The sequence below is a fragment of the Anas platyrhynchos genome, chromosome 3 (assembly GCF_047663525.1).
Source record: "Anas platyrhynchos isolate ZD024472 breed Pekin duck chromosome 3, IASCAAS_PekinDuck_T2T, whole genome shotgun sequence".
In the NCBI taxonomy this organism is placed as follows: domain Eukaryota; kingdom Metazoa; phylum Chordata; class Aves; order Anseriformes; family Anatidae; genus Anas; species Anas platyrhynchos.
In genome coordinates, this window is record NC_092589.1 from 3970749 (window position 1) to 3988963 (window position 18215).

Consider the following 18215-nt stretch of genomic DNA (forward strand, 5'->3'; position numbering starts at 1 on the left):
GTCTGAAACAATCTTCTTACCACCAGAAGGAATTGTATCCACAGCTGAACCCAGGTCTCGTTTTCGTTTTTTTGGCAACCTCATCTTGCATAGCTGTTCAAAGTGGGTCTGCATGGGACCATCCATAGTGAGGAAGTTGCACTGTAGAAGACCACTTAGAGTGGTAGCAGCCATTTCTCTCACCTACAACCAGAGATAGCACATACCACAGTTACTAAGCAAACGTGAACAGCAAGAAACAAGTTATATTTTTGGGCACATCCGGTTTGGCCAAGTTACCAAACTCTGACCAAGAAACATTTTAAAAACATTATCCTGTTCTCTCAGATCATAAACTACTAGTTTACCTTTTGGCTCATAACAAAATTAATAATAAAAAAAAAGTGTTCTACTGCAATACAGAACTATCTTTACATAATTTGTTAGAAAGTGACGTATTACTTAAGCAAATGCTGTAACTTAACTCAATTGTCAAGAAATACCTATCACAGACTAGATTGACTTTAAATAGTTTGAAAATACCTGTAAAACAAGACACCCATCCCAAATCCTCAATCTGCTTTACAAAATTTTTAAGTCTATGTGTTAATGTTAGCTCTTTTTCAAGAAGAAAAAAAAGTGTACTTTATTCAAAAGCATTCTTCCCTCCCATGGCCTATATATATGTGAAGACATTAGAATTGACAAAAGCAAAGCCTATGTTCACAAAATGTCATGCAAACTGATTCTGTTTTACCTGTAACACAAGAATTTTTTTGAGAAGTAACATGAGGTTAATAAATTACAATTATCTTCAGTGCTTCATAGTCAACAATTCAGTTCCTTAACGTTCCAGCATTCTTTACTTGGTTGACCTGAGTAACAGTTTTTTGTGTGTGAATTTTTGGTTTTTAAACTACTGGAATAAAAATGGAATCACACATTGGAAAAATATTCCTTTTTAATGTGGAAACCCAAACAAACAAGACCAAACTCAAATTTTAATCTAATTGCTAATTCATTCAAAATACAGATTTGCTTTCCCCTTCCTTATAAAATAGCTACAATGCATTGCTCGTGGATTACAAGTACAGACAACTCAAACCCAATTACTTGCTAGCAAGTATAACCCCATCAGTCTTACTGATTCACCTCATCTATTCAAAACCTCCACAGAGTATAGTTACAGAAGTGTAAGACCATATTCAGATTGGACTTCCTTAGGAACTCTCTTCCAACTTAAAATAAATTGCAGGCTGACAAGGAAATTTACTAACTTGAAATCCAAATCAACTTGTTGGAACACTGACAGCAATTGACAGATTTATTGGTAAGTACATACTGTTACCACCAACTGTAAACAGAACATTTGTCTATGTGGAGTACAAAACACCCACCAACACTCTGAATCCAATGTAGCAGATTATAATAAATTACATCCTTGTACATAATGTTCTGGACCTTCACAAAGCAGTGAGTTTAGCCGCTAGTGCTACAATAATTAAACATAGTAAGTTAACAATAAGCTCTCGAGACTTTGCTTCATTCCACTTAAATTTCTACAACATATTATTCAAACGTGATCTGCTTTGTTAATAGCATAAAGAAGTATGAAGAGAAAATGTGCCAGTATTGCTTATCAGCAATTTGTGAGTCTCTGAAGAGCCAAGCTATTAAATGAAACATGATGTGCTAATGCAAAATGCAGAATAGGAAGAAGCTTGGCTGTAAAGTGAGCAAGCTCCCCAGTGAACTGTACTTGTTTACATCGTTATTTGCTGTATTAGAACTGTTTTCATTTATAAATTAATAATCTAAATAAAAGGAATGCTTTGCTGCAAGGAGTACTTAGAAGCAAAAGCCTTTAAAATCACATTAAGAAGCTAATCAATCACCACATCTGACACTGAATAATTTACAGATCATCATACTCACATGATGATTTATAGAATGCAAAAACCTATGAAGGAGCTACAGACGAACACACTTCCAACCAAGCATCCAAGCATGTTTTTTTTCTTGGTAGGTGCTACTCAGAACTGACTGACCAAGGTCTACAAAACCATCACAGTATCAAAACAAAAAGTGACAAGGCAAACACCATTCAAGAGCACAAGCAAAACTCGTGTAGTACTTGCAAGGAACAATTTACACAACAAAGAAAATACTCCAAGTACTGTGATATTGTAGTGTAATATGGAAAATTCTTCAAGACACCTAGGTACTATGTATATACTATATTGATCTAGGAAGCTATCTGGGTAGGTGTTTCATATGGTTTCATATTTTTATAAATCAAATTCTGGCTGATAAATTTAAAAAAAAAAAGCTTTCAGATTAACTTGGTTATCACTTGAAACATAACCTGAAGTCGAACGCGGTCACTTTCACTTCTCTACTTCTGAGTACACGGAACAATTTACTGCAAAACATGCTTCCCCAACTGCAAATCATTCCTGCTGCTCTCTCCATCTACCTTAACTGCATGAAAATTAGACACTACATTCAGCAGTGGTTATACTGTTGTACACAGAGAGAATTTTCTGGATTGCTTTCTCTTTCCCTTTACGAGCAGCAGGGTCACATTAGTGCCCACAGCCATAGCAGTCCAGCTAAATCCATTGACCTTCCGAAGAAGAATTTCCTATAATTCCATTTAAGTACAGCACCCTTTAATCCTAGGCACATATGCTTAAAGCCAGATGCATGGAATTTGTACTTGATAGAAGCCAGACTGTCCTATCACCCATGGTCACTACGCATTGCTGTCACACTGCTATTTCACATTCTGCATAGCCATCTGAGATTGTCATTTGCAGAAGTCTTTGCAATCATTTTACAAAACAGCAAATAGGAAAAGACAAATGAAAAAATACTAGCAATATTAGAAGTGAAAACTGTATATTAAAACAAAACAAGGTGGGCAGGATGATTAGGTCAAGCACCTTTTATCAAAATAAGCAAAAAAAAAAGTCTTGAAAACCAAGTGCAAAAATCTCAGTTCCACAGGGTAAAGATACCAGACACTAACTTAAAGCAGGGAGTCCTACTGAAATGATACTCATCTTAAAAATCCAGCATATAAAAAGAAATAAATAATAATACTCTGCACCTTTCCTATTATTTTCAAGAACTGTCAAGATTTTAATTTTTTTTTTTTAGAGAAATGTGAAAGCTTCCATGGTAACATCAGGATCCTAAGTGGTTATGAGCATAGGTAAGTTTTTGATTTGCATCTCTGCAGTACAGAGGAATACTTTTCTACATTAAAAATAACTAGATAGAGTATATTAAAGTGAGTAAAACGTATTTTTCTAAATTATGAGATCATGAGGTAAGTGTTCTGACTGGTACGGGCAACAACTTAGCTAGGATTGCCAGCTTTTGCTTTCCAGATCACTAAAACAAATAGTGACATGAATCATGAGAGGTTAGACTAATATTGGTATGGTTGGGTAAGCAGTCTAAGTGCTGTTCTCTAAGTATTTACTTGTACTTATAAAGATTGTAATGCCAAGCCCTTTCAGCCATAAGTTTTAATTCATATATTCAAATTATTTTCAATTTCCTGTTGACATAAGCAAGCTTCACATCTCAGGTGGAACTGCTGCTTTAAATGTAGCTTCAGGAAGAACTAAAGTAGGATTTTTATTTTGGCAGAGGTGTATCACACTCCAGTTTCCGCTTTCTTCTAGAAAGAAAAAAGGACTGAAACATCCCAAAGAAGGATTTCACTGATATTCGCTAACAGTGCAAATACAAATAACCACACCACCAATAAATAAATACCATACAAAGAAAAAAAAAAGAAGCACTGGAAATGATGCAGGGGAAATGGAGCAGAATGTAGATTAACACTGAAGATTCTTCACTGAGCTTGAACATGATCAAACATACTTACTCATATGACTTAATACAAGCCTTCGCTTCTGTGTATTTGTACAGAATTTGTATTTGTGAAAGACATTATCTGTATTTGTAAAAGATATGACTTACTTCAAGCTGTTCATCTTCCAGGAGTTTTATAACCAGCCATCTAATGTCATTGACTGCTTCTTCGTTGTTGAGAAAGATAAAGAGATTGTAGAACACCATGGTCTGGAGGTAGGTTAATATGGTATACCTAGCATGCCAAGAATTGCTTCTTGCCGTCTACAAGTAAAAAATAAATAATAAATATTAAAAGAAACAAGAATGTGTAGACGACCAAGGAGGAGATGTAAAGCTAATAATATTTTTAAAAAAAGCTTTGGGAGGAGTTGCAATTAAGGTAACCTTCCTCTTTCAGATATTTTTTGTTTCATACACTCTTTTCCAAATCATATATTTTTAATTTAGTCATTCATTTATAATAATAATGGTTAGATCAAACAAACAAAATAAAGCTACTGCACAATGCATCTGAAAGCCTGAAGCTTTGAGCTGTTTTGACCAGACTTACTTGTTTTAGCACCTGAAGTACCAAAGGCACTTGCTGAGGATACAGCAAACCCTGAGACATTAATGATAAACACATCTTTGCATCTCTTTTGAGTTCATCATAGCTATTGTCATTTTCTACTGGTGCAATCTGTAGAACAAGATCAAAGAGGTGGAAGAAAAAAAGAAAAAGCTGATGTCAGTAATAAAGCATTGCTAACAACCAAATCCTAGAAAAAGTTTAGTTGCTTGGAAGGACAATGACAGGAAATTTTCCTAAGTTATCTAGGAAAAAAATGAATCAATATAACATTAAAATATTCACAGCAGTAACCTCTTGAAAATAAGTGAACAGAATTGAGATCCCTGTTCACTTCAAAAAGAGAAATGCTTAACTCTATCAGATAAACTGTACTGCACCATGTATTATCCAAACTGTCTGGCTAGCATGAAGCTCTTCAGGATTAAATGGGTGCCATTAAGCATTTTGTTCCCCAGAGCAATTCTTCAGGTGTGATATCCAATTCATTTAGTATTTTAGATGTAGGTCCAAAATTGAAACCTTTATTAGTATTTCAAGTTCCTTTTTGTGAAAGTAAACTTCAGTTTATTGTTGGATTATTGACTGACGTTTATACGAAGCAAAGACATGCTTTGGAGCATGCAAATATGCATTATTTCAGATGTATAGCACTCAATGACCCAACTTCATGAAAGAATACAAAGGATTAGAGGTGCCACCATCTAGAAAGAACGGCTCAATTATGGAGCAAAAGAAAAAAATATAGAGAAAAAAAGAAAAAGTAAAAAAAAAAAGTAGTATTAGAACAAAAACATTCATTCATTAATTCAACATGTTCCATTCTCCCACCCATCTACATCTCCCACCCAAACTACAAACATATAGGACCATTAATCTACAACTCATTATTTTCAGGAAACCCTATAGCAGGTTAAATTACCAACTGTAAGTGTACATTAGCATAAAAAAAATAGTTGGGGCCTCATCAATATGCATGTTTTCCATTGCTGATATAAGGCACTTTGTAAAAAAGAAAACCAATAACTTCATATGTAACATCATGTTTTCAAACATGACTAATATAGCAGCAATTAAAGTGGATACCTTGAAAAACAAGGGTAAAAGCTGGAGTTGCTCCGTGACTGCTGTAGAGAAGGACCGTCCTGCACTTGCCATCAACCATTTCAGAACTGTTTTAACAAAGATAGGTGATCACTGAATAAGAAGGTAAAAAAAAATAATAATAATCCCCCAACAAATTATACATCCAATTCATTGCTAGAGTACCCTAGGAGTGACTACATTAGTGGACCCACACTAGCAGTTACGTTGGACCTTCTAAAGTTGACGTTATAAACCTCAACCCTGAAACAGGTATCTCCTTGTTACAGCACAGATCTCTGAAGTGAAATTCTGTATTGAAGCTATACGATTTGCAGTCCTTAATCATACTTAATAAGGTTTATAAATGGGGGTAACTCACTTGTTTTCAAGAGTTTAATGCCCTGAGTTCTCTCATCCTGTTCTCCAACTCCATTCTCTTCCATAACATGATTTTGAATTTCTTCATCTGCTTCCATGAGGGGTTTAAGATTTTCAAGTATTCGGGTGGTAAATTCATGGACACGAGGAGACTTAGTTGCAGCAGTATTTGGCAAGGAAACATCTATCATGAATATGTAGGTCAACACACTAAAATAAAGCAAAGAAGCAACATATGCTTAGCACGACTATGGTTCAGAGAAATTAATTTGCTACTCTTGCAAGTACTAAATATCAAAAATCAAATTCCTCTCATCTTCTCTCAAAGTTACGTAAAAAAAAAAAGCATGTATTCCTCATACTCTCTTTGTAGATATGTGAGTTAAGCAGGGCTAGCCACTGAACCACAACTCTCCCTCCCCCAAACAGACATGCAACTAGCTCTTAAGTCACTAAAATGCTCTTTAAAGATTTCCCTGTATAGTTATGGCTAATTAATTAGGCCCTGAGCAAAGCAAATTTGTTTCTAAAAGCTTTAGAGATCTCATACATAAAAATAACAAACCATATACACGAAGTAAAAAAATGGAGAAGCCATCTGAAGTTTCTGAAACAAGTCTGTTAACAGTAACTTACGTAATTTTTATATAGCAGAATTCACACACACAGATAAGTCACCGCTTCAGTGTAGCTATTAAGTTACTCAGTTACCCAAATACTATGAACAGAAGAAACAATTCAAGCAAGAAGTACAGAAGAGAACACTGACCTTCCTATTCTCTCTCGGACATTTTTGTAAACCTGTGTGAGTTTAGGTTCCAAGTACTTCAGCAGTCTGTGCAACAGCTCTGGTACTCTCCATTCTTGCTGTGCAAGGCCACCTTGCAGTACATAAAGCCGGCTAGAAATAGAAACAATACATCTGTAATCATACCAAGTTGTTCCTCTCTTCTCTAGTTGTCCCCCTGCCCCAGCCTTGTTTTAAATGTTGAATACGTCAATGTATAAAAGCATCTTTGAATGAGCTTCATGCAAAGACCAGTAAACACTGCGGAATTAAAGAACAGTACAGCTGCTATGCCAGTTCCAAACCTTCTCTTAACTAGATTTAAGGGCACAAAAAAAAAATAATAAAGAAACTGCCATTGGATAGGCAAACCTAACTCATAGAAAAGGAGTGTTTTGGCTTCCTGCTTCTACAAACCATCTGGCACAATATAGTCTCAGTATATTTTATCCATGCTCTTATTTCCTTTATTCAGCCACAACAGAATTTACCATGCATCTACAAATGATCCTCCTTCACCACTCAATGGAGATTCCAACAGCAATTCAAATAACCAGTGCAGTTTCCTAGGATCTCTGCTCTCCTAAAAAACAAACAGGTTTCAGAGATATAAAGCAAACCAGGGATTTGTATAATGTATAAACAAGCAAAGTTTTGACAGGTTTTCTTGGCATATTTTGTGCTTACTCTACCAAGAAAGCGCAAAATTTTTTCACAGTGAAGCTCGGTATGCAGAAAGTACAATGAAACTATAAACGAAAACATGTTTTAAACTCGTTGGTAAATAGCGATTTGGAACAGAAAACAATTTAGCTTTTTTTTTTTTTGACGTATTTGAATAATCATTCATGTTTGATATGGGAATTTTGCTAATTATTTGTCAGGGTTCTGGCTGACAAGTTATGCAAAATTTTGCTGAGTGACTTCAAAGAATTACTGATCCAAGATATTTGTGGCCTATCATTTACCCTCCTTCCCAGACCCCACAAATCCCAGCCCACCAGTGTGTAGACATTTTAGTTTACATTAGAAGATAACTAGAGACTAATTTTTCATGGCATAACCTTTCAAGAAAGAAAATGTAATTTGAAAAAAACTATCAGTGATAAACACACAGTAAGCACACACTTTAACAGCATTATCCTTATACAGCTCCTCTAAAATACTTAGGAAGAAAATTAAGGCTTTATTTCCTTTCTGAAATGTTACATTTAAATGTCTGCAAACGGCAGAAGAAAGCAGTTTCCTCAAAAGCTGTAAGATTTCAGATGAGTGGTACTTTTATATATTGTACTTACAGCTCTCAGCTTTAGCTGATAAAATATATTCAAACACTTCTAAAGCTCTTATTTACACATTATCTGTATACAAAGCCTGGATATATCTTTACAAGACTAAAAATGTACTACTTACACAGGAGGTTGCTATGCATGTGCCCCAATCATTGTATGTTTCCACTGTAATGTTGGATAAAGCTGTTCGAAGTAATGGACAGAGAAGCTTCCAAAGTTTTTCCACCTGCTCAGCAAAAAGGCAAAAGATTTGTCTATTTAAGAACAAAATGGCTGCCTAACCTGTGTGAACCCAATTCCTTTTATCTTCTCAAAACATGGAAAGAATACCATTTCTAGAAGCAGCTATTCTATAATGTTTATAAAAAGGAACCAATACAAGAGTTAAGATTTCAGGAATCACTTCAGTTCTGTTTGCAAGGTGTTTTGAAATACTGTGGACTCCATATGCAACTTAATCCCGATAATTTAATACAAACGCATCAGAGACTGTACACACTTCGCTTTTGGTAGAACAGTCTTGCACATCCAAAGGACTTGATTTTTTTTTTCTTATTAAAAATCCAGTTCTCCTAGAATTACTTTTCACTACAAAAATGCATTTTAAAGTAATCTAGACAGCTAGGTCTGGGCTAAATAAAGATGTAATGGTCTGAGGTGAATGTAAGCAGACTTATGCCAATCCATGTCAGCTTTGCTACTTACCCAATAGCAAACTCTTTATTATATCCTGTAGCATTTTACTATCACCTAGCAGTGTACAGACACCACAGCAAGCTATGAATTTCACTCAAACACTGGCAATGAAGCATTAAGTATTGCAATGTCTTCCAGTCCATTCTTGGACTTTGGTGAGACATCAGAAACCCTCAACTTCATAGGTTTAACATGTTTAATAATTCCAACTTATTCCTTAACTTTCAGGACTACTCAAAGACACTACTTCAGCACCTTCTCAAATGTCCAGTGTTTAGAGCCTCTTATTAAGCCAGCTATAATTTCAGCAACACATCTCTGGGTGCTTTCATGGGAGTCTGACACAAGGCGTTCCAAATGGGGCTGGAGAACTGGCAAGAAGGCATCATCAAAGTTTCTGAAAAGGCCCTGTAAAACAAGATGTGAAAGGGTCTTCAGTAATTATCAGTCTAAACTATCGTCTTTGGAAGAATGTATGATTGTGAAGGACTTTAGATTTCAATATACAGAAAGTGAAATTACATTGCTTTTCTAATACAATTACATACAAGCGCCTACAGACTTCTACATTATTTTAAGTACGTTTCCATAAGTAGTTAATCAGAAGAAATGATTAATGGGATTAATCATAGCAGCATACATTTAAATCACTATTTCTCAACAGTGAGAGACAAGCCCAGAATTGCGGCTTTTCCACACACAGATAATTATCTACAAGAAGAAAGCAATTTAGTTATTGAACTCCACTTACCTTGAAAAGGCAAAATCTGCGAGGATTAAATTTGTCTTTTCCTTTCCTATCTTCTAAAGACAGAAATTTTATTAACTGCTCAACAAACTTGGGATCAGAAAAATGATCATATATAATTTGTTCTGCCTGTAAAAGAAAAAAAAAGGATTAACTTTGCAGTGCTTGATTGCCACAATAATATCCCAATCTTTTCAATTCCCATGATTCATTGTACTGCTGGCAAAAATCATCCCAGAGTCATCCATTTTTAACCCTCATTTCAGAGGGGATATTAAGTAACACTGTACATGCCACTTGATTTTTATTCCCTTTAATGACTACAGATCATCCTTCCTTTCACTAGGAAAAAACCCTACAAAATAGTAACTCCCACTGTCCTTAATTACCTTTGTTACAAACTCTGGTAAAGATTTAAAAATGAACAAAAAAAGCTATCGTTAACAATTATTCCATAATCACTGACATTTATAAAAATAATAATTTATTCTTGTATACTAACACAGTAAGTATGAAAATTAAGAAGAAAAACACTGTTTAAAGACTCTTTGGTGGATCTAGGCTTCATAATTATTATCACTTATGGTTTGTTAAAAACAAGATAACACAGTAGTTGAGTTCAATCTCCATCTCTGCAACCAAGCAGAAAAAGCATTTCCACACATTTTATGTATGCATTCTCCAAATTACAGATGATACTTAAATTAAGATAGAGTAGGGAACTTGATCTCCGTACCCTAAACTGTGGGCATCGTTAAAAAACAAAGAAGTATTAAAGCAATACACAAATGAAACTCACTAAAACCCATACCTCTGTTAACTCGTCTCTTTTTCTCCCCAGCTTTGGTTGCTGCTCAACTGGAGCATAAATTGTCATAGTTCTAAATGTAAAGAAAAAGTCAAAATGTTTCAAAAGAAAAGTAGAATGAAACATTTTTTTTGTTCTCTATATTAAACAGGATTTATCAGCTACGACAAAATCAAGCCTACCATTATAAAAGTACTGCTACAGCAAGCAATCCAGAATTATTAGTAATAAGACTACCACGCATATTTTGTGATCGCACAATTTGCAAACACACATGCTTCAATTAAAATCAGCATATCGTTTTAATGGAATAAGGTTAATATGCATAAGTGCCTAAAGTATCCGCAAAACCTAAAGAGAAACAAGTAGACACTTAAAAAAAATAATCAAAGGTGGCAAAGCAAGCAAGAAGAACAAAAAAAAAATTCCCAGTCAAATAAATAAAACACACATTACATCTCAATTTCTTCCCCTTGCTTTTACAATTCTATTTTAATGTACATTTAATGTACTCACTGAGGCCAGGTATAATAACCCCAGTGTGTCTTCTCCACAAAACAACATGACTCCCAGGCTTCCTTAGTCTTTGGTAAGCTCCGACTGTCATAGTGCAGCCACTGGTTATCCAGCCTGTCACCAGCCTGAATACCGGAAGGCTTAGGATTTCCACCTGGTTAAAGAGGAATTACTATTTCATCAAACTCGTTCATTGACAGTTCCAGCAAATGCTGCAACTTACTTCTATTTTAAGATTCTAAGAGCTTTTATGTCACTGCTCAAAGCTTTTTCCTCCATCAAACATGTACAGATATTTGCTCTGTGAGATTAAAAGTAACACTGATAGAAATCGAAGATGGCTTTATGAATTTATGTAAAGGTGCCATAGAAATGATGAATAAATAGAAATAATAGAAATGATAGAAAAAGAATAAAAAGGCATACAAGTTATTCACACAAATTACAAGGCTTTCTGAAAGGAGGATGACTATAACCATACCTCTGAAGTTTTATTTCACCAAAAATAATAGCTTAATATATAATTCTATGTATAAATCTGTTTAAAAAAAACTAAAAAATTAATATTACCTATTTTGTTTAGTTAAGACATTAGCAACCAGAGAGAAATGAAAAGTTTGTGATTCTATGCTTAATTTCACCAGAAAAAGTATGTTGTTTTTTTTTTAAACAATAAAAAAGTGAGTAAAGCATTTCTTATTTTGAATAAAACTTACTTATTTCATAGGGGCATATGGGCACTTTTTTGTGTGTCCTCTTAAGCTGCTTAAGAATGCCAGCCACAGCTGAGATGGCAACCTAAATAAAGAACCAGGCATTAATGTATCCATTCCATACCTTCATCTCATCGTAAGACACATTTTAAGCCAGCTACTCAGTGCCCTAAAAAGCCACTAAAGGTTACATCAAGCTTCACCATCCCAGTGGCTGATACTTCCCATAAAGCAGTAATTATCACCAGGGGATACAGGACATGAGTTAAGCACGACCTTTGTATACCACAAAAATAAATCTCCCCCCTTATATTCTGGAGAAAAACAATGTGGCTGTTACTTTCAAGCCTCACTGAGGAGACAAGCAGAAAGAAAGGTATAAACACAGCTGGACTCCCTTCAAGTAATAAGCTGCAGATAGAAAAATACATGTACATACCTGCAGAAAACATCCTAAAGTAAATAAGAATGAAATGTTTCATGTTTTCACAGTTTACAGACTTTACATCGTTTATCATGGTTACAGCACTCCCAAAACTGTCACATTCTTAGATTAGGAACTTTTATACACACACAGGGCTGGGAGGCGGGGAGGAATGTACACCCCAATTTTTGTACTTTATCACAGCTGAGTAACAAACATCTATCCAAAACCCATTAAGCTGCAAGACAAAAAGATGTAGTTATGTTGTTTTTACCTTACGAACTACAATTGCATCGTGGTTGAGACACTGCACAAAAAACTTTATGGCACGGACAGGCAGTATCCTATCATCCCTCAGGAGCAGAGACAGAAAACCAATACTTATGTGCTCGAACTTCCAGGGACTAAAAAACAAACCAGACGATACATAGAGTTTTACATGCACAGACGTGATTATACAGGTTACAATTATGTAAATATATATTCAGACTGACATAAGCAATGTTCTGACATCGCTATAGTCAATGAGCATAACTGGCATTTTAGGAAGCCTCCAAAATGCTGTGAATGCACAAATGGAATCAAATTTACACCCAGTCGAAACACCAAGATCAAACCAGCACCATTTATGTAATTATTAACTTATAATGATATTCTTTTTAATTTTTGTAAACAAATATACTGTGAACTGAAAGCTATTTGATGTCAGTATTATGCATATGCAAATGCACAAGGATCTCCAGCAATCCAATTCTTGCAGGTACTTTCACAAAAACTTTCCAAGCTTGCCACAATGCACCTTACACAAGATTCCTACCGACAAATTGCTTTTGTACAAACTACCATCAGGGTGAGAAAATATTATTCAATTCTGGTCATGCAACCTGCACTTTTTGATGCAATTGGTATTTATTCATGTAACCACCTCCAACCCCTCCCCGCCCCCCCATTAAAAAACAAGTGCTTCGTGCACTGGGAGACTTACAGATTTCTTTGTTCCACACAGTCCAACAGCATGTTGACCAAATTTTCATAGTTTCTGGGCATTAAAAAAAACCACAATCATCAACAAGATGCTGCTGAAAGAACCACATAGAAGTAGAATAAAAGTTCCTCAGCTGAATGCAAAGGTGGCTGAATGCAATGCAGCAAACAGCACCAACTGGTAGGACAGGGAAGGAAGAGAAGGAAGGAAATATGGGTGTAGAGGAAAGTGGCTGACAAGTCAGGAGAGAAAATGCACCACAACAATTCTTGGACATTGACAGTTTGTCTAGTTTAAAATTTAGTTTAGCAATTTTGGATTATTACATTTAATGCACAGTAAGCATTTGAGGCAGTGGAAACTGGTGCTAAGGGAGGTTTAACTTACCGCAGAGCCTCAGCATTCTTTTCTTTCTGTCGCTGAATTCCTAACTGAATTTCCTCTGAGCAAAGGGCTGTGAAATTTGAACTTGGATGTTCTGACCTTTGCAGCATAACAGCTATCTCAATGCATTTCTCTGGAACCTATTGATAAAAAAAGCAGAGATTGGAGTGAGCAGCAACTTAGAAATTTTTACGTATGTTTGTTTGCTTCTGCTTTGAAATAAGGAGGGTTCTGAATCATTTGAAGAGCGCATAATTTCCTGTCCACACATGCAAGCCCTTGGAGTAGGGAAGACTGCTTCTACATTCGCACATCAGAACTGTTTCTCTAAACTATGTGTTTTATTTTATTTTAAAACAAAAGACAAACTATAATATTTAATTAAAGCATTTTTATGATTTTTTTCTCTAAAGATGTTTATTAATTGGCACTCATTCTTAAAAATAAGTACCATAACATTTATCACACTGAATAAATTGGTATTCACAGCGCGGGTGACAGAGCACTGGGACAGGCTGCCCAGGGAGGCTGTGGAGTCTCCTTCTCTGGAGATATTCAAGGCCCGTCTGGACACAAGCCTGGGCAGCCTGCTCTAATGAACCTGCTTTGGCAGGGGGTTGGACCCAATGATCTTTTGAGGTCCCTTCCAACCTCTTCAGTTCTGTGATTAGGCATGAGACAGTTGTGCAGAGTACTGTGGGACAACAGCTGCAAATACTGATAATGTTAATTTGACCACATGGCTCTACCAACACACACCTTCACATCTGATTAGCAAGAAGCATGCTAATTAACACTGGAAGACAAGTTCCTTTCCACAAGGAAGATGAACAGAAAATTACAAATTCCAGTAATACTATAGGAAGCTATTATTATTTCAGTCTTGAAAGCACAGGCCTGCATTCTTCTGTAACAGAAATCAGAATGGGATCAGCATTGAAACCCTAACTCAAACACCGATGCAATCAGATGCACCCAGAACCCAGACCTAACTCTAAGCCATCTGACACTTACCACAAAATCCAATCCAATTGTTTCATACTGCCTATGGATTTTTTCTGCTAGGTCATCAAAGAGTCGAACTATGGATGGTTTTTCCAGGGACATAGCTTGGCTAAGCCCAGAAGAAACAATCGCTGGCCATGTCTGTGCAATGCAGTCCCAATCGTGAAGATTTGCCAAACATACTCCACTGTGATTTCCAAGAAGACAGTATAAGGCACCCTACAAAATGAAAAATGTAATTTTGAAGAAGAGTAACATGCACTGTTCTTACGATATATACATAAGCATGCACCCACACAGAAGAGATTCATCTTCAGTGTTCCCAAATAATTACAATATACCATATGCAGCTATGCAGCCTCATTGCCAAAGAGCTTTGAAGATTTTTCGTACAACTCTTTTTATGCTAAAGAACTGTTTTAATAAAATTATAAATCCTGCCAATTAATTTATCCACAAAATGGATGACTGACTTTTGAATTACATTATAGAATGAACTACTCAATGATTAAGTATCACACCTGTTTTTGCTGTGAACTTACGTTCCAAAACCAAACCTACATTTGGTTGTATCAAAAATTTCAGGGCTGCAGGTAAATTGTGAGGCTGATGACCAGGACCAGACCTGAAGTTATGCCATGGAACAAGACGCAGATAACTACCAGACATGATATGATCAACTCCTGAATGTGACAGGGAGGACAAGGAAGGGAACATGATGCTTTCCTGGCCATGAAGGGAACACTTGGATGTTTAGATTGCCTTCTGATTGATCAGCACCATTTCCAGGCCTGACAGCATCAATAATTACCTACTGCTTAATAATAAAACCCATCTGATTTTACTAAAACATTTTTAGGTCATCAGCATTATGTCCAGTTCAAGTTACCCGTTTATACTCTTACAGCTGATTGAACTCCTTAATGAGTCCTACTGCTTTGGACTATAGCTTCTCAACTTCCACGAAAAAGAGGTGTTACCATACACTTTAGTAATACCTGAACAGTCAATGAAATGAGGAGCATACATAAACACAAAGCTTCTTTTGACAACTCATTTCATCTAAAATATTCCTCATATTAGTCATGCATAAACTATATGCCATGAAAATTTAAGAGTCATGCTGATAAACAAGCAAACCATGCTTCGATCATTAAAAAATCGTCTGTAAATACACTTTCAAAAGACATGAACCAAAGTTAATGTGACAATACTTTAAATTGCTGTTGAGTGACATCTTGCCGGTCTGGACGCAAGAACTCCAAAACCAAGGGAATGATATCCCTGCAACAGAAATTATATGTTCCCAGAGCTGTGAAGAATGCTTGCTGAGCTTTACTTCTGACCTGTGTGAAGACAGACATTACTAGGAAGTATTCTGAACCAAAAATATATACAGTACAAAATAAATGGGTAACGATGGTGTTGCTTAACTTAAGCACAGAGTTTATGCAATTAATGTGTGTAGAAACACATTATTTGTAGAAGGTTTTAAATAATTTTAAATAATGTGCTTCCCCTCACCCTCAATCACCGCTGCTTCTAAAAACATACTTTTTTAACATTTATTTGAGAATAGCCACAAGGTTAAAGAAAGTTCTTTGTATTGCCAAAACCTGTCACTGCACTTTTAAGATCGTTTTAAAAGCAAACAACAAACAGCATAACAGATGCAGTTGACAGAACTCTAAAGAGCCTTTAAACACTGTGGATTGAATTGAATTTATATAACCATGGCATTCCCATAGGGCTAAGAGTTCACAGTGTAACCACCAGGCACACTTGTTTTGTGTATTTTTAGGAAGTAGATATGGTGGCAGCCTAATTCTTAAAGATAGATTTAGCATCCCATACAGATGTATTAATCATATTGGGAATATCACACCTAAAAACCTCAACCTGATATATTTTTAACTGTAATTATTTGTTGAATTACTGTTTTAGAAATCTGGAAATAAAGTCCAAAAAAAAGTAGCCTCAACTGGCAGTCAGCCCACACATTTATTTATTTGACAAAGGGGCTATATTTGAAGTAAAAGGTACGACCAAACTGGTAACTAATAGAAATGAAATAATTATTTTCATGTTTCATGTTGACATGGAAATAAACTGAAAAATAAAGGTCCTGAAAATGGAACTTGAAACACTTAAAAAAAATCCCAGCACCAAATATTTCAGTTTAAAAAGGGGTTGTTCCTTACCTGACCATATGAACTTGTGGACAAACACAACAGATCTCTGATCATCTCCTGGTGAGAGGTTTTATATTCACAGCCTTCCATTGTTAGCGTTCTCAACTAAATTGCATTAAAAACACAAATAAAGGACAGATTTTATTTTTACAATTTAAAAATGTAGAAGAAACACTAGTGCAGAATTACCGCACTTTTTATTAAATGTCAATATAATAAGCTTTTCTAGCGAAGTAGTTGGTGAAGACTTAAGTGAAAGTATTACCTCATGCTGCAACATAACTCTGTCTATCAGCAAAGCTCTGATATGCTGCTTCTTTCCTTGAAGCTGTAAGCAAATACATAACTGGGTTTAGATTTCAATATCCGTATCAGCAATCTGTACTGACTGCATTCTCCCCAGATACTCTCTTCTAGAACCAGGCAAATTTGATGTAGAAATTTGCACAAACCCTTGGTTATTTTTTTCCCCAGGTATAGTTTTTTTTTTCTTTACTTATTTTAATTTGCCTATTACTATGGAAACAAGTTCCCTTCATAAGCAAAAGAAAGCTCTGGTCACAAACATGACTGAGTAAACAAGAACCAGAACAGATGCCATGCCAAAAGTTTCAGATTTTGGTTCAAGGATGCTAACTGGGGGGTTACTACAATTTAAAACTGCTAAGTATAAGGTTTCCAAATAAAGGTACAGAAGCACTGCAAAAAAATATTCTTATCAAGAAATTATATGACAGAATCATAAAAACCAATTAGTACTGTAAAGAAAATAAGAAAAAAGTCTTCCTGAGCATTAGGAACTATTTCCCCCCCACGCACACATTTCTTTACAAATAAAAATTACTGACCCTGTTCTCCATTGATTTTTTCACTAAATTAAAGCTTTTCCATCGTGAATCAAACTCATGCTTGTGAGATCCTTGGAACTGTAAAACATCACTTATAATCTGTGGAAATAAAAAGATGACATAGAATTAGCTTGAAAAACATAAGCTATGTCATATGTTAAGTACTACTAATTATAAACATACCTTTATTATTAGAAATAAAGACTTGGTATCATCTTCTGAATTATCAAGTATATAGCCTGCAATGGGAAGAAAAATTATATATCATCAGATTGGAAACTAGCTTTAAAAATAAACAGTTTTCACAGAATTATAGATTCATTTAGGTTGGAAAAGATCTCTAAGATCACCAAGTCCAACAGTTAACCTACCACTTTACAGAAATTTTAAAATAAGCTTAAATTTAAGAATTACAGGCAAAGTAAATCAAACAAGTTTCTCATCTCTACAGTTATACTTGAAAGATAAACATACAGTGCTTTGTACATAAAGAAGGAATGGTTATACTTACGCAGCAATTTCCTTGTAACCCTTGCAATTGTTTCTCGATAATTCTCTCTCGATAAATCTGTACAAAGTTAAACATATTCTTTATCAGAAAAGAAAAAAGCAACATAAAAATAAATAAACCAGTAGAAAGCCAGAGCAGACTATTCAGAAGCTGTGGTACAGACTATAACACCTTCTTTCTCTGCCTTGATAGTTGGCTTAATTTTTAAACACAGAATATGGCAGAGTATTAACCATATGAAAATTTCTGAGTGAACACTAAGTAGGGTAAAAGAGAAAGCCATCAGAATATAGATTTTACATTTCAAGTGGTTCCGCCAGTAAAAGAATGGGGATTTATTCGCTTGCAATGAATGGAGTAACAGACATTCTCAACATAAAAAAAAAAGTTACAAAAATAAAACC

The 18215-nt window shown here is 35.3% G+C and overlaps 1 protein-coding gene across 3 annotated transcripts in view; it reads right to left on the bottom strand.

The window, feature by feature from the left end:
• Positions 1 to 18215, bottom strand: part of PSME4 (proteasome activator subunit 4) — a 70424-nt gene that overhangs the window by 4563 nt on the left and 47646 nt on the right. For all 3 annotated transcript variants that reach the window (XM_038177463.2, XM_027453193.3, XM_038177462.2), the window contains 23 exons: positions 17812 to 17868; positions 17484 to 17539; positions 17301 to 17399; positions 16718 to 16780; positions 16462 to 16557; positions 15475 to 15606; positions 14270 to 14479; positions 13259 to 13395; positions 12872 to 12925; positions 12161 to 12290; positions 11466 to 11547; positions 10750 to 10903; positions 10237 to 10306; positions 9429 to 9554; positions 8933 to 9085; positions 8103 to 8207; positions 7181 to 7272; positions 6672 to 6803; positions 5904 to 6112; positions 5525 to 5610; positions 4421 to 4549; positions 3976 to 4131; positions 21 to 183 (listed from right to left, as the gene is read on the bottom strand). In XM_038177463.2, the coding sequence (XP_038033391.1) occupies positions 21 to 183; positions 3976 to 4131; positions 4421 to 4549; positions 5525 to 5610; positions 5904 to 6112; positions 6672 to 6803; positions 7181 to 7272; positions 8103 to 8207; positions 8933 to 9085; positions 9429 to 9554; positions 10237 to 10306; positions 10750 to 10903; positions 11466 to 11547; positions 12161 to 12290; positions 12872 to 12925; positions 13259 to 13395; positions 14270 to 14479; positions 15475 to 15606; positions 16462 to 16557; positions 16718 to 16780; positions 17301 to 17399; positions 17484 to 17539; positions 17812 to 17868 (2691 nt within the window). The remainder of the gene's footprint in view (positions 1 to 20; positions 184 to 3975; positions 4132 to 4420; positions 4550 to 5524; positions 5611 to 5903; positions 6113 to 6671; positions 6804 to 7180; positions 7273 to 8102; positions 8208 to 8932; positions 9086 to 9428; positions 9555 to 10236; positions 10307 to 10749; positions 10904 to 11465; positions 11548 to 12160; positions 12291 to 12871; positions 12926 to 13258; positions 13396 to 14269; positions 14480 to 15474; positions 15607 to 16461; positions 16558 to 16717; positions 16781 to 17300; positions 17400 to 17483; positions 17540 to 17811; positions 17869 to 18215) is intronic.